This window comes from Rhinolophus hipposideros (assembly GCF_964194185.1).
Source record: "Rhinolophus hipposideros genome assembly, chromosome: 15".
NCBI classification, from domain to species: Eukaryota; Metazoa; Chordata; class Mammalia; order Chiroptera; family Rhinolophidae; genus Rhinolophus; species Rhinolophus hipposideros.
Genome location: NC_138061.1, coordinates 29,721,600 through 29,738,322, shown reverse-complemented (window position 1 = coordinate 29,738,322; position 16,723 = coordinate 29,721,600). Strand labels below are relative to the sequence as shown.

At 37.6% G+C, this 16,723-nt stretch overlaps 1 protein-coding gene across 5 annotated transcripts in view; it reads right to left on the bottom strand.

Annotated features, from left to right (window-relative positions):
- IDE (insulin degrading enzyme) overlaps window positions 1-16,723 on the bottom strand; it is a 112,846-nt gene that overhangs the window by 9,963 nt on the left and 86,160 nt on the right. For 3 of the 5 annotated variants that reach the window (XM_081075233.1, XM_081075232.1, XM_081075230.1), the window contains 8 exons: window positions 16,044-16,166; window positions 14,101-14,183; window positions 11,201-11,345; window positions 7,794-7,904; window positions 7,562-7,682; window positions 5,358-5,449; window positions 4,300-4,411; window positions 1,299-1,466 (listed from right to left, as the gene is read on the bottom strand). In XM_081075233.1, the coding sequence (XP_080931359.1) occupies window positions 1,299-1,466; window positions 4,300-4,411; window positions 5,358-5,449; window positions 7,562-7,682; window positions 7,794-7,904; window positions 11,201-11,345; window positions 14,101-14,183; window positions 16,044-16,166 (955 nt within the window). Of the gene's footprint in view, window positions 1-1,298; window positions 1,467-4,299; window positions 4,412-5,357; window positions 5,450-7,561; window positions 7,683-7,793; window positions 7,905-10,547; window positions 10,693-11,200; window positions 11,346-14,100; window positions 14,184-16,043; window positions 16,167-16,723 lie in introns of all 5 variants that reach the window. The other 2 variants (XM_081075231.1, XM_081075234.1) reach the window with 1 other exon arrangement.

The window sequence follows — 16,723 nt, the reverse complement described above, 5'->3', positions numbered from 1 at the left end:
TCAGGTCACTTTAAATCTTTCAAAAAGCATGCTGTCAGAGCAAATAAAATCTACTTTAGGGTTTTATATTATTAGCCTTTGAAGAAATATGAGCAATTAAGATATCCTCAGTTCCTATGGACACAGCAGAATAGTTAGGAAGTTGGAGATACCTCTTCTTAAAAAAGTAAAACAAAAAACAATCCAACTCATCATTCAAACTCAATATTGCATAACTTCTTGTTATCTGCCAGTTAATCCCCTTCAATCTATGTTAGTTATTCCCCATTCCCATGAAATGCTGAACTCATTTTCATCCCATAACCATTGTCCTAGAACTGTTGTTTCCTTTCACATTCAAGTTCCTTACGTGAATTTGCTTCTATATTGCATTTCTTGTTAGAGAAGCCATTCCTGGACCAACTCTGTTCAGACTGTAAATCCTTAGAGACCAAGTAACTGAGGTCATACTTCCGTTGTCATCTTGTGAGCTCATGCACTACCTCCTTCAGCTGCCCTCCCCTGAACCACACCTCTGACAGCTGTGGTGTCTCTGGGTTCCACTTCTGAGGAAGAAACTATCTTCAGCATAGCCTTTAGAATTTAAACACTTTCAGTAGCATTTATCACACTGGACAATAATTACTGTTGTTCCTTTACAGGTCTGCCTTCCTGATTAGACTATGAGCTCCTCGAAGGCCATCCATAACTTACCTATTTTCACAGCATGGTGGTTGTTTAACACTTGGCACTTGGAGACACTCACCCAAACCCTTTTTCACTGGCTCTTCCAGTCATACTGGAGCTTCTTTCTTTTCTCACTGATCAAACCCGCTAGGATCTCCAAGACTTTTAACAGTGCCTAATACTCTGCCTGAAACATTTCCTCAATACCTACTGAGTACCTTCTATGTGCCTTAGGCTTGGGATACAAAGATGAATGAGAGAAAATACCTGGCCCCTCAGGGAATCCAAAGTTTAGTGCGTATAAACTCCTCTGATGGCTTGCTTCCCACCTTGCCACTCATAACACCCTGCCTTAGCGTCCTCTCCCTCTACCCAAAATGTCCTCTTTACTGACATGCATGTAATGTAAACACAGTGTCATCTCCTTAAGAATTACTTTACTGTCCATAAAATATTACTTGCTGATCTTTTAGAAGGGGATTCCTCACAAACAAGTTTTTCACAAATCTTTCTGAACAGAGCACGCCTGAAGCCACATGCTAGCAGACTATTATGTGTGGAGAATGTCCTCTGAGAACAATGGCCGTTCCTCAAGGTCTATGGTACCCAGCTATGCCCCACTTCTCTCTCACCCAGCTGTTCCTTGGTGCGTAGGGTGTTGAAGCAAGGCTCAGAGATGATCTGACAGAAGAGCTCCAGAAACATGTTCTCCGAGGTGCTCTGCATGTCCGTTTGGTAGTATATCTCGATGCCACAGTTATTGTGAACTTCATTCCTCTGCTGGTAAACGAACCATCCTCCTAAGAAGATTCAAAAAGAGAGCAACATGTTCAAACACTTATTTAAATTTTCATAAAGTTAATGTTTTGTTTGGCTTTTTAAAGTTGTTCAATGTGGTTGGTGTTTTTTGGTACTTCCAAACTGCAATTCATTTATTAACAGTGAGAAACTCAACTTACGTAAGAGAATTCTTACGTAATTCCCCATTACCACAGAGAATTCCAGTGATATGCATTTGGCAGACGCTCGCGTGCTCATTTCGGAAGCACATATACTACAATTGGTAGGCCCTCGATAAACACTCATTGAATTTAAAGGGCAAAGAACTTATAAAATACCCATTTTATGACTAAGTATTAATGCTGAATGAGACCCATAGTTAATACAATGTACAATGTAGTGCACGTACTAGATTAGAACTAGCTAATACATATAAGAACCTCAGTACAAATACCACCTATATTTTAATAACGATTTATAACAATTTTTTAAAATTACTAGTTGTGCCTTTATTATTTTGTATTTCTATTTAACAGTCTATTGGCAATATTGTTTACTAACACTCACACTAAAGGTCATTCCACAAATTTACACAAATGTGTAGAATGCTTAGAGATAACTCAGACTAACATCTCACTTTAGAGATGAGGAAATTAAGACCCTAAGAAGTAGGGTGACTTGTCCAAGGACACAAAGTCAGATGGTAGACAGCGAAGACTCAGATATGTGGATCAAATAGCTCATCAAAGTTATGAGTATGATGATCATGCTTTATGATCTGATGACTACTTCATGAGCGATAAATTTGACTAAGCAAATATATAGTGTTTAGTTTTAGTACTGTATAAGACTCATGCATTGAAGATTCTCAGACACAGTAGTAATGACATGCCTGCTCATTCTTATAGATGCTAATTTAGACATCAACAGAAAAGGAAGGCAGCGGAGCCTGGAATTGTATTTCATCAATTTCACTTTTCTGACCAGGTCCAAGTCTGACCAAAAGTCAAACTTTCTGATTGTACATTGGCAGCACTAAGTTCCCTCCTATCAGAAAAGGTTAGGGAACCCAGGCTGCAAGTCCAACATACAAATCTCCAAATGTCTCCTCCTTCATAATGCCTGAAGCTTTTCTTTTTAAACTGTAAATATTGTTTCATGGAGAGTTAAGTAAAGTACTACCGTGTTTCCCCGAAAATAAGACCTAATCAGAAAATAAGCAGTAGCATGATTTTTAAGGATTCTTGTAATATAAAATAAGCCCTGATGAGTCTTTTGGAGCAAAAATTAATATAAGACCTGGTCCTTTTTTCAGAGAAATACGGTAGAAGTTATTTTATATTATGAGCATCCTGAAAAATCATGCTAGGTCTTATTTTCCAGTTAGGTCTTATTTTTGGGGAAACACGGTATTTAAGACTTTCATACTTGCTCAGTTGACTAAATTAGAATGATTTCCTAACAACTAGCATTTTGAGAATGGGATGTGAACGGAGTTATTTTTGAGCATGGGCAATTTGAGAGACAGAAAAGATAGGGTCCTAGGAGAGGAGAGAAGGCAGGAAGTGTAGTAAAAAGAGGTGAAAAAGATAGATTTCATTTTGAAATTTTGTTTCTGGACTGGCCTCATTGGCTCTTGAATGGCAGACGCTTCCTCCCAGCCACACTGCAGTGACTGAGGAACAAACTAGCAGAAGTCTGAAAGGAACCATTAGCAGGTCTGTGATGACTGGTCACGCAGAACAGCAGAGCTGTGCTCAAGGTATCTCTGTGCATTGAACAGTAATATCCTGAGATCATACCATGCTTCAGTTGCTTTAGTAGCTACTCAAGTGAGCTAGACTCACAGCCTTGTGCTAAGAAATGTAAAGCTAATAAGAGATACGGAGATGCACTTCAATCCCAACTCAAGAGAAGAACTACTAAGTGGCTTAAATAAGTAAAGGTTCAGAAAACCTGTGCTGGGAGGTCAGAAGAGAAAGTGATAGCTGGGAGTTTTAGAAAAAGTTTAGTGGAATAGGTAGCTTATAAGATGGGCCTGGAAAGATAAGATGTAGACATAGGTCCATGAGGAAACGGGGGGGTCAGGGGATGGGATGGAGCATTATTTTCAGGAGGATAAAAACAGCTGGAGAAAAAATCACAGACCATGAGTGCAAGGAGAACAGCCAACAATCAAGTTTGGCCCCCCAAAAAAAAGAAAATCAATGCTTCTCATCTCTGGTCTAATATACTTTCCACTAGATAATTTTGAACAATATTGAAAATAATGCTTAATGAGTTTTTATATCAACAGAAACCATTTTTAATGCAAAAGTAATCCAACATTGTATACTCTAATATGTTTATTTTATGTTTAACATTTTACATATGTTTAATATGTTTAACATTTTATGTTAATTCCTCATAAAATATGCATGTAATGAATACATTGTGTTATCTGCACCGGTGGCTTTACCAAACTATTTTTGCCAAAGTTTCTTGTGGGCTTCCAATTAGATATTATGATTCTAGTTTTCATGTTTTATAAATAAATTGTATTTCATGATTAACAATCATCATTTCTTTAGTTTTGTGATGTTTTTATTTCCTAACTTTTCTATACTCAATTACCAGTCAATTCCAGTATCACTCTCTTCAAAATAATTGCCTGCCTCCAATTTCACCTCTATGGCCCTCCTACAGAGAATTTTCTGAGAAATGTCTTTAACCATACTTCAATAAAGGATCCCAGTAGATCTTTACCATAAAACTATATATTATCATCCACATGAACTCAACCTACCTGTAATCACACACAATATATATCATGTCCAAGTACTCCATTACCAAAGTTATAGCATTTCAACTTACTGTCAGGGAGCTGAACTTCTCTATACCGAACCAGCTGACTTGGAAGGAGAGGTTTCGTATGAGCATGTTCAATAAGAGTGTCTTCAACCATCTGCATAATTCCTAATGCAGCCTGGGGAAAATCACAGGTCACAGTATATTACAAAAACACAAACGTATCTTGTCTGTGAAAATAAAAACAGTATATTGAATGACAGCCCATACAATATGAAAACATGCTTGTGAAATAAACCAGCCTAGCTTATCATAAAAATGGATGAAAACTGAATTTGTCAATTTGCAGTATAGTCAATATGGTAGTGAAGAGACACAGAGACCCAGACAATCTTGATGCTGGAAAAAAAGCACTGCTAAAGCTGGAGACGTCCTGGTCATGGAAAGTTGGTCCCAAGTGAGTGACACCTGGAGTTACAGCAAAGAAAAGGATGTGAGCATAAGCCTTTATTTTGAGTAAAACTAACCTTGCTGAGAATCCTGTCTCTGCCACACTTATGAGCATCTGACTTTGGGCATATTGTTTTGGAGGTAGCATAGTAGAGTGGTAAAGAGTGTGGGCTCTTTAGACAGACTGCTGTGGAAATTCTGGAGTGCTATCCATGTGCCATACATTTGGCCTTTGCTATTTCATTTAATCCTAATAACACTAATTTTACAAATAGGGAAACTGAGCATAGAGGTTAAGAACTTTTCAGATGATTACGTATCTAGTATGTGGCACTGTCAGAATTTGAACCCAGGCTGTCTGATCCCACACCATGTGCTCTTTCTTATAGTCCTGCTGTCCTATACAGAATTGGGAAAGCTATCTCAACTTCCTCCTATGATTGCATGTGACAGGCAACAACAGAGGCGGCCGCCACGAAAGTGGGTCCATAGTTCACCACCATCATTCTACTTCCCCTATGCCTCCCTCCACCTTCCTCCATAGAGCAGAGACGATTGAGTGAACACTAATGTGCTTATAAACATACTGTGGTAGTTAATAGTCTCAGACAGACTAAGGTAAAAAAATCTCTTGCATTGGTCCATAAAACATTGCTAAGGCCTCACCCACCCACCTGCTTTGTTATGTTTCCATGGAGAAGAGCTTCAATATGCAGCCGTGACAGGAGCTGAGGTATGAAGGCCTTAAGGCGAGGAAGGGTGACATCTGTAAAGGAGTTAAGAAATAGTGAGCTCTACGTATGAGCTTTTTTAAAAAAAACCTTTGAGATAATTTGAGAAGAGTTTGGAGTTCTAAAATAGTACAGAGTTCCTGTATACCCTTCAACCAGTTTTCCCTAATGTTAACATCTTTCATAACCATAGTACAATGATCAAAAGTAAGAACTTAACACTGGTACAATACTATTAACTAAAATAGACTTTATTTGGATTCCATTAACATCTCTTTTCTGTTCCAGGATCTAATCCACAATCCCACTTTGCATTTAGTTGTCATGTGTCCTTAGTTTCCTCCATCTGTGACAGTTCTTTGGTCTTTCCTTGTCTTTCATGACCTTAAGATTTTTGAAGAGTACTTTCAGTTATTTTATAGAATGCCTTTTTTTGGGTTTGTCTAATGTTTTCTCGTGAGTAAGCTGAGCTTACGTATTACTAGGAAGAATACCACAGAGGAAATGTGCCTTTCTTAGTGCATCACACCAGGGGCACATGATATGGATGTGTTGTAGTACCAGCGATGTTAACATTGACCACTTGGTTAAGGTGGTGTCTGCCAGATGCCTTTACTGGATGTGCTCTATTTTATTCTTTTGGTTGTTATTAACTCACGTGTGCTCTACAAGCAATTAGGAAAAGCCATCTGCTCATCAATCCTTTTCCCACTGTAACTAATAAATAACTTATTTGGGAGGGGAAATGTTTTGAAACTATACAAATATCCTGTTTTCTCTTAATTTTCACCCACTAATTTTAGCATCCAGTGGTATATACTGCCTGTATCAATTATTATTATGGCACCCCAACAGTGGGTTTTCTGTTCCCCACTTTCCTTTTACATGTATTGGCTTAATTCTTCAATAAGGAAGAACTGTCCCTTTCCCATTAGGACACCATCCTAATAATTGTTACAATGGATGCTAAAACTAGTGGTTGAAATTTAAAAAGAGACATGGGAAGGGAATTAACAAGTGTTTACTATGGGTCAGTCACCTTACAGATGTTATAAAACTGTAAAGCGTGTACTATTATCCACATTTTAACAATGAGAAAACTGAAGTTTGGAAAATTTAAGTTTCTTGTCCAAAATCATCAAGCCAGTAAGTTACAGAGCGGGCATTTGACCATTGGTTGGACTCATTCCAAAGGGCATACTCGTTCCTCTCCACTGCACTGCCTTAGGAGCCCCAATACCCTGTCATTCTGTGCAGACCTCTATCCCAACACTTACTCTCTTTGTGTTTACTAAAATGATCTGTCTACACTTATGCTTTGCTACTAGACTGGAGCTCCCTCATCAAAGAAACCCCACCTAAATGATCGTTTGTTTTTTTAATCTCAAGCACCTGGAGTCTAGGGCCTGGTACCTGGCGGCCAATCGGTAAATACTGTTGGATCACACTGAAGTCTAAGGTTCTTGTTACCAAGGCACCTGGATAGCTAACTGACTTAGAGTCATGAGGAAACCAGCTTCTCACATTGAGTTGTCTCCAGATTAAGCCATGTTGGTATTACTGGATTAGTTTATGAATATACATATCAAAACAGAATGATTATTTATTAGAGTAGAGAATTTCAACTAAGAAAGTGCTGACTTTATAAAATACATTTTAGGAAGGTTTCATGTGTCTATGAGACACATTAGAGCATATTCTGATTAAAATTTACATAATATCTCACCCAGAATCTAAAAAAGTGGGGAAACCTCCAACATCTCTGCTTTTTGATCATGCTGAATGTAGGTTCAGTTTCTTAAAAAATGTATTTAAAATCAATTATGTGGTATTTTTTAAAGGTAAAATTCTTGCTATTAACTGGGTGTAACTCAACCATTTTGCAAAGAAAGGTATGTTAACTGGCCAGATTAAAAATGTATCTGTTCTAGTTAATGAATTTTATAATCTATACGTCTATCCAATGCCTGAGGCAACCAATAAAATAATGATTTTTCAATACTTTGCTCTTAATGTGTCACTGAAGACATCAAAAGCATAGTGTTACATAACAAGTAAGCACTTGTCATAAAAGATCATTAAAAATTCGAATGACTTTAGAAAAAAATAAAGAAAGCATTAGGCTGTAAGTAGAAAAGGAGTCTCACCATCCAGGGCTTCTTTTAATTCATCTTTAGTCCAGGCCACTTCGGTCATCAGCAGGCGGAGGTAGTACATGGCGTGCTGATGCGGCTGCTCAGCTCGGAAATTGTTAAGAGAGCGCATATACTAGTGAAGGGAGACACGGGCTCATTAATTTTAAAAGTCCTTAAAAATCATTTCATATTACCTTAGGAGCACAAAAACAATACACTATAAAAGTAAGGTTGGAAAACTTACTGCCTCTTTGATAATTTCAAATCGTTTTTCATCAATCTCAAAGGTAGCCATTTTCTCAATAATCTTCTTTAGCAAAACTGGCTGCTTGTCATTGTAACCTTTTACTGAGAGCTACAGAAAGAGTTCAGGGTATTAAAAATCAAAAATATCGTGAAACAACTTAAGCTTGTTTTATTGAACATTTATAAAATCCCCAAGCCAGGTGTACTAAAATAAAAATTAAATAAGAAATTTAATTAATTTAACTTCTCATAAATATAGTTTAACACTTAGGAAGACAATATTAACCATCTCTACTTACTAATACCCAAAAGCATAATTTTGCTTTTCCTAAACAAAATCAACAGTAAGAAAACTCACCTGATGCCAAACTCTGGCAGCACAAACCACATCATCGAAATTCAAGTTCACATTAAATCAAAATTAATTATAGACTATATTTCAAGTTTAATCTTCCAAAAGAATTTCTAAGGAATGGCAGGATTAAAGTTTTTATAGGTTTAATAAGAAGGTAAAAATCACAGGAGAGTGATATCTACAAATTATGGAGTACGTCCCCAAATTGTTTATATTGAAACATTTTAAAAAACCTATTTGGAGACATCGGGCAGCCCCAATTATACAGTATATGGCATTTTGCCATTTTTCTCATTCAATGTTGCCCAATAAGGATCCATACGTCTCACCACTTGCTTGTTTGATGGGTTCTGCTTATGTTCCAAAAGCCAATGGCAAAAAAGGATGTATAGTGAGGACACACTGTATATACCGTCAGGATTTTGCCTTAGGACAATCCACTTTAATAGTCCCTGAAAACATAACATTTTGAAAAGTGGGGGATGCCTATTATCACATTTCCTATTATTATATTTTCACATGGTGCCATGCACAGAAGTAGAGGATACCTTGCAACTAGAACACCTGTGAAAGCCTCTACCTTATGAAAACTGATAGGCAAGAACCTGAGTAGGAGTGAACGTCCTTGGCCATGGAAAGCGTATCACATACTGTGGGAACTAGACTGACAATTAGCATAAAGCCCATTTTGTCACAAACAAAAAATTATATTAATGGTAATAAGCCTCTAAAACTCAATAGTGAACACTTAATAGATTATTACTTTTCTATTTGGAGTTTATTTTTATCTCTGAGCTTCAAATATCCCTGGACTTTGAGAATGGTTAGGTTATGTACATTCTTATACATTAAACAAAAGCTACCAGAAAAATAACTGTGTGAAGAAAAAAAGTTACTGCAAAATAAACAAAATTTAAAAACCCTAAAACCTTTTGTATTAGAATTTATAAAGAGGAGCACACAGCATATGCTCTTATTTTAGTTGTTACTAAAACATACAGTACATTTTCAAGAAAAGTGAAGATGAATGTGTGCTATTAAAGGGATGTTAATTTGGAAATGAGATACCGTGTTTCCCTAAAAACAAGACCTCGCTGGACAATGAGCTCTAATGCGTCTTTTGGAGCAAAAATTAATATAAGACCCAGTTTTATATTATATTATGTTAGATAAGACCCAGACTTATATTATAGTAAAATAAGTCAGGGTCTTATATTAATATTTGCTCCAAAAGACGCATTAGAGCTGATTGTCCGGCTAGGTCTTATTTTTGGGGAAACACGGTATAAGTTTGGAAACATATCACAAACAGTATCAAGAGAAAGGATCTAGATTTCTTAGAGTGCACTTAATAATGCTTATTTTAAAACACACTTAAAAGTAGTTAATGATGCATGCTACAAAAAAATTAAATGAGAATGTCACTTGTATTTGAACTCAGGAACTTTCTGCTACTGTCAGCAAAAAGAAAGGAAGTTTATATGAGGTCTGACAATTAAGTTCGTGAACTTGTTGTTAACCTATTTTGATATCAGAGAGATTATTCATTATGAATTTGTACCAACTAGACAAACAGTTAACCAGTTTACTATTTGGAAGTACTGAAGAGGCTGCATGAAAAAGTTGGACACCCTGAACTTTTTGCCAACAATTCATGGCTCTTGCATCATGACAATGTACCAGCTCACACAGAACAGTCTGTGAGGGAGTTTTTAGCCGGCAAACAAATAACTGTATTGGAACACGCTCCCTACTCACCTGACCTGGCCCTCAATGACTTCTTTCTTTACCAAAAGATAAAGGGAACATTGAAAGGAAGACATTTTAATGACATTCAGGACATTAAAGGTAATACAATGACAGCTCTGATGGCCATTCCAGAAAAAGTTTCAAAATTGCTTTGAAGGGTGGACTAGGCGCTGGTATCGGTGCATAGCTTCCCAAGGGGAGTACTTTGAAAGTGACCATAGTGATACTCAGCCATGAGGTATGCATCACTTGTTCTAGGATGAGTTCGCGAACTTAGTTGTCAGACCCCCATACATAAATACAATTCAAGCACCCCAACAGCAACTATTGACATCTTTCACTTACAGATGTTAATATACTCACATATATAAAAAGACCAACATGCTTTCAGGATTATAAGTTAAGCATTTCAAGCACAGGAACATGCAAGTAAATGTAGCACACATACATGTTCACAAGATGCACTAAACTCTGCGAAATCATTCTTTAGTATGGCTAATACTAATTTGAGTTCTTCAATCATTAAAAGGTTGCAAGGAAAAAACCATCAATCTTCTTGTTTAAAAATGCAGAAGTTAATAGTTTTCCCAAGCTCAACATAATGCTTAAATGGTGTGGTGCCTTTTCTTTGGTTTTCATTTTACTTACAAGTATTGCATTCATTCCTGATGCAATGCCATAGCTCAAACCTGAGAGGCGTGCTGCATATGTATACTCTTTTAAATCATCCTTCAATAACCTGATAAACAGGTATGTCATGTTGCAATGGAGAGGATCAGCATAAATGTAGCGACTAACAAAAAGAAAAACAAAAGAAATGCTTTGATACTTCAAGCAGTGGTATGGTAATGGAGAAACATGACCGAAGAGTATGGATATGCAGCCTCATGATCTGAATTGCTGGGGAAATAGTACAGGCCAACCTTAGGTTTTACAATGGCAGCAAGACGTCATTCTCTGTTGTCAAAGACCAAGACTTCAGATAGAGAATGGGTAAGATCTAAACCTAAATCAGGGTCCAATTTTGTTTGAGGAGAAAAATATGACAAGCTGATGAAGGATGTTAAAAAAATAAAAATAAAAATAAAAGAAATCAAGGAAAATTTGCATGGTATGAATGATATATTGCTGAATGCTTAAAATAAGAGCTAACTTAAAAATTAAATGAGAAAATATGATTAACCATAAAGATTTAAGAAAAAAGAAAAGAAATTAAACTCATACCCGCAATCGAAAATGCTTCCATCAAATCAATGGCAAAAATGTTGATGAGTGGAAGGCTCTTAGACGTGGGTACTTACATACATCCCATAGATGGTATTTTGGAGGTCATAGCTCAAGCCTGCTAGCTCTGCTGCATATGCATACTCGTTGAGTGAGTCTTTGAGGAGCTCAAGGTACAAATGGGCCATGTTACAGTGCAAGGGGTCCACATAAGCAAATGGGCTGGAAGAAAATGTTGACAGGAAAATAGCTGATTTATTACTTCCCAATGTGATGTGTGGCCTTTGAGATGGATCAAGAAACTGAACACTGATTAATACAATTTTCTGAAGATAAGGTTTCAATTCTTGAGTCTGTCTCTTCTTTCCATGCGGAAAAAAATAAGAGGTTTGAAAAAGGAGTCTGAGGTATGTCATGTGTGCTGGTGGCGGTAAACAGGGAGAAGGAGCTGCTCACCCCAGATGGTATGGCAGAACTGACAAGTTAGAAATGCAAGGCAGGAAAGGAGTGGAATCAAGCCAAAACGTATGCCTATGTTTAGGCTGATAGGAGGAGGTATGGCTCAAAGAGCTGATACAGCACTGGCATGTCCTCTTTCTCCTTCTAAACCTAAACTAGGGTCCCATTTTGGCTTCTAAGCAAGCTATCCCCTTGGTGGACAAGAGTACGAGATTGAGAAGTTTGTGTGTCATGATTATGCGAATTTAAAGGGAAAACTGAGACTTGTGAAAATGTTAGCTTATTTCTGAGTTTCCCCAAACCAATAAAGATAGAGCACTGTGAGTAAAACAAGTGATGATTTCCACCACGTAACTGCAGCCAGAACTAGGAAAAAATATTAAAATAGGAAAATATTTAAGTGAGAAAGAAAAACAGAAGACAAAAAACAATTATAGAGTACAAAAGATAAATAGGGCCACAGAGATCACTTAATTTAAATCTTCATTTCCCAATTAAGAAATCTCATTTTCCTCAAGTCAACTGGGCTGCAAGTGGCAGGGTTAGGATTCAGATTTAAGTCAAATAAATGACCTACTCATCTGACTATATGACACTACTTACCTTTACGAGAAAGAAGGAAAAGATTTATTCACTCAACAAATACCTATTACATGCTAGGCTCTTCTCTAGGTACTAGGAATAAAGAAGGAACACATCAGGCAAAGTCCCTGACCTCAGAGTTTATAGTCCAGTTGGAGGAGACAAATGATAAATTTAAATATGATAGATCAGGTAGTAATAGTGCTGTGGAGAAAAACTAAGCAGGCTAAGGGGATGGGTGGCAGTGGTGGTGGGACAGGAATGTTGCTAACGTGGTTCATCGAGGCCTCTCTCATAGGGTGACATCTGGGCCCAGACCTGAAGGAAGCAAAGGAACAAGCCCTGGGGATATCTGGGTAGGGCGGAGAACATTCCAGGCTGAGAAAACAGCCTGTGCAAAGGACCTGAGGCAGGTGCCCGCTTGGCCTGTTGGCGGTATATTCAAAGTTTGACTCTATCCATAGCGCAGTAAGTATAACTAATGTACTGACAGCAAAGCCAACATTTTAATCAAAAATTGATAATGAAGCAAAAATAGGGGTAAATGTTTAGCCACTTAGAGAATTAAAATCAAAGAGAAAACTCTACAGCTATACAAATATTTCTTCTTCTGGAAAATCTAAATGAATGCTCTGTCATTGAAGTTTTTAAAGTATTATACATGACGACACACTTCCTTTGTCAGGCAAACAGCAGCTCAGAAACTAAGGGTACAATTCATAAAAGCAAAATCATCAAAACAAAAGAGAGCCCATGAAAGCACTCAGCCCCACAGGCACCTTTCTATGCACCTCTTTTAGGTGGACGTGAAAAGCCAGAGAAAGCCAAGTCTGGGAGCTCAAAGCATATGGTCAAACTCAGAATGCAATTCTAGAAGTGTCCTAAAATGCTGTACCCACAGCAGCAGCACTGGTGAATTGGAGAGGGTCCTAAACTAACTTTGATTCACCTACAATGCTTAAATTCTGGCTCATTTGTTAATATAAAATGTATTTTGTAATCTGATGCTATACGCTTAAATATAGACCACAGAGTTTTAAAAACTGTAACTAATGCATAAAAAACTGTAACTATATGCATAATATAATCCTGAAAAAATTAAAAGGATGACACACACAGAAAATTTCTCGCAGAATGTAAGAAACCGAACAGTGTTTACCTCTAGGGAGACCAGAACACAGAGAGGGATTGGTGGGAAGCAAACATTTTTAATTCTAAGGATTATGCTGGGCAGTTTAGAGAATGCAAAAATGTCCAATGGCCCCTCAAAAGGTATTCTGAAGCCAAATCACAGAAGCCAAATGGGAAAGTACAAGCTTACCCTCATTTTATTGCACTTTGATTTATTGTGCTTCACAGATATTTCATTTTTTACAAAGTGAAGGCAAGACCTTCCCCTAGAGAAAGGACGGCAACTCGTTTTATTGAGATCCTCACTTTCCTGCGGTGCTCTGGAACCCAACCCCCAGTATCTTGCCTGTAAGCAACCCAGAAATAGAGCGGTATCCAGGGGCTTCAGACAACCAAGGGGCTGGAAAAGACTCAGGCCACTTAGTAACTATCACCTCTTCTTCTGGGCAAGTTCTAGGAATACAAAACCAAAACCACAACAAAAAACACCAAATTATCTCATTTTCCTTCAGTGAAACCTCTGGGGGAGTCTACAGCCTCCTCAGACTCCAAAATCCTGAAGGTGAGGAAGGTCCTCCTAACAGCTAACTTAGCCATTTCAGTTACAGCATGTACTCATCAATAGAATGGAAGAATCAACAACCTTAGTTTGTACAATATCCCTTAACGGCAGCAAGCCTTCCTTTGTCTAGGCTAAATAACCTTTTATTTCTAGACATGGGTCCTCAACGAAGCAAAGAAAACTTTTCGAAATGTAATTGTTGATTTTTACGAAGAACTTTGTAGCTAGAGTCATCTTACATACCTGAAAAATTCAAAGTTGAGACAAGCCTTCGGCAAGAAAAACTTATCATCTTGTTTGAACCAGAGTTTGCTCATAGCTGTATCCTGTGATGGAGAACACAATTTGGTTATGCAAATATGGGCATATGGGAAAACCACATCACCCTTCAAGAGGAGAAGAACAAAGGCAATAGTTGAGAGTTTTGCAGAGGCTGCTGTCTCATGGTCTTGAAGTATATCAGAGGGTCAGCAGGTGGGAAGTGGAGAGAGAAGACTTGGATTCCAGTAGCAGAGAGAAATCACCCTTTTATCTCCCCTGGGTTAAAGAGACAGGAACATAGTGGAGGAAGAGTCAGATTGGAGAAGCCAATATCAACTGCCCTCTCCCCGTCTTTCTGGACCCTGGGAGGCAGATGCAGGAGTCCTTAGAGTGCTGAGGCTGCCGCCTCCAAGGTGGGCTGCAAGGATCCCTCCCTGCTGGAATCCATACCCTTGTGTTGTCCTCTCTCCCACATTGCACCAGGGTTGGTCTGTCTGCCCAACAAAATACGATAGAAATGATGGCACAATACCTCTGAGATTAGGTTATAAAAGACACTGTGGCTTCCATCTCAATCACTCACTGTCACTCTTAGATCACTCATTTTAGGGGAAGCCAGCTGCTATATCAAGCAACTCTATGGAGAGGCCCAAGTGGTGAAGAACTAAGGCCTGCCAAAAACCACACAACTGAACTTGGAAGAGCATCCTCTAGCTCTAGTTGAAACTACAGATGGCTGAAGCCCCAGCCAATGGTTTGACTATAACCTCATGAGAAACTCTGAGCTAGAACCACCCAACTAGGCCACTTCCCAATTCCTGACCCTCTCAAAATGCGAGAGATAAAATATTTGTGGCTGTAAGCAGCTAAATTTTGGAGTAATTTGTTACACAGCAATGGATAACTAACACAGCCAGGGATGAACAAATAAGCCACTACCTTGACTTTCCACTTTACTCATACTGTATTAAAATTAGGCTTAGATAGTCACTTGAAACTCTGACAAGAGATAGAAATGGTTTAATGTTCTCCTTAGTTTACTCTGAGAAGTAAAACTAAAACAAACAACAAATAAAATTTAGAAGAGGTAAACAAGCTTTTTCTTTGAATAACCTAACGTATAACTCATTAAAATGGCATTTTAAAAGAAAAATGATTGTTTTATTAATAATCATGTAGTTGCTTGAAATAAATTAAATTTTGTATTCTTAAACACTAATTCTCATCTCACTGAGTCAATTGAATGCTAGGTCATTTGAAAAAAATAAAAAGGAAAGATGTGTGTCTGTGGTGGTGAGTTTATAAAGAGGTAGTTTTAGAGTTTAGAAAAGAGGATGTGCTGCAATTATCTTATTCATTTTTCTACACAATTTACCTTAGGTGTAAAATAAAAACATGCAAAGAACATTCTGAAAAGAAAAATAAACCCCACTTCTCAATCACCCTTTCCACATGGCTTATAACTCCATTAACTTCATATAGCTACTCTGTCAAAATGAGAATTGTTTTTAAGGGCAGGAAATCCAACAGCTCCCCTTGGGGATGCTCTCTTCCAGGCTTTAGAGATTCTTTCTTATCTCTAACTTTCATGATGTAGCATAAAATCTACTTCCTTATTGGGTCTTCAGAGAATATGAAAAGGAGGCCGCTATCTTTCAACAGACTTGTGGTTACTGTCCTTTTTTTTTTCCTGCAAAGAAAATGACTCCCTAGATTCTATTTTGCTTAGTAGTTTTGTTTGTTTGCTTTAACATTTCTAGCCTTTTACTATTTCTTGTATCATTCTCTTTGCAACTTTTCTGTCACCTCTTTAGATTGAGCCCCCCAAATCAACACAGTACCAAATGCAAGAAATCATCTCTCTAGTCCCTTCCATGTAATAGATCTGTCCCCTGGATTTAAAATCACTGAATCTAACATGTTACCTTAATAAGAGAAGGGTATGGTGCCGCTTCTTTTTCTAATGATAAAATCTCAAAATTCGTAGGAATAAATTCATTCTTCATTGGAAGTTTAAATTTCCCATTCAGCTCAGCATTTTGCCATTTCTGGATGAATAATGAAAAACACAAGCAATTAAAATAGTTACTTTGCTTAATATCCTGGCAAATTTTTAAGGGGATAAACATCACACAGCATTCTTTTCCATCATATGGAAAGAGACTATTCCCAAGATATATTGATGACTTTTTGTGAAATTTGAGCTGGAGTCTCTGGTGTTAATCAAGGTTTTAAACTTATCTGCCTTTCTTCTTTACAAATCTCCAAAATGACCAGCTAAGGTTAAGGAACCATCTGAGACTATGGAACACTGAGAGCCTAATTGATCCCGTATAAAAATCACGTTAGCTTTAGCTCTTTGACAAATGGAGAATAACCTGTACAGGGATATTTCCCACAACTGCTAAGCAATAGGTCCTTTACATGTGAGTTAGAATTTTAGCTACACTAAATCACTAGCCTGAAAGATAGGCTAATGGAGGCGTCTTTCCCTTCAGTAGGTCTTCTTAAAGCACAGCCCACACCTCTCCCAGATGACCATGTGAACTTCCAAGTGAAGTAGTAATTGAAGCAAAAGGTTAAGGACAAAATTGAGACTTAAATC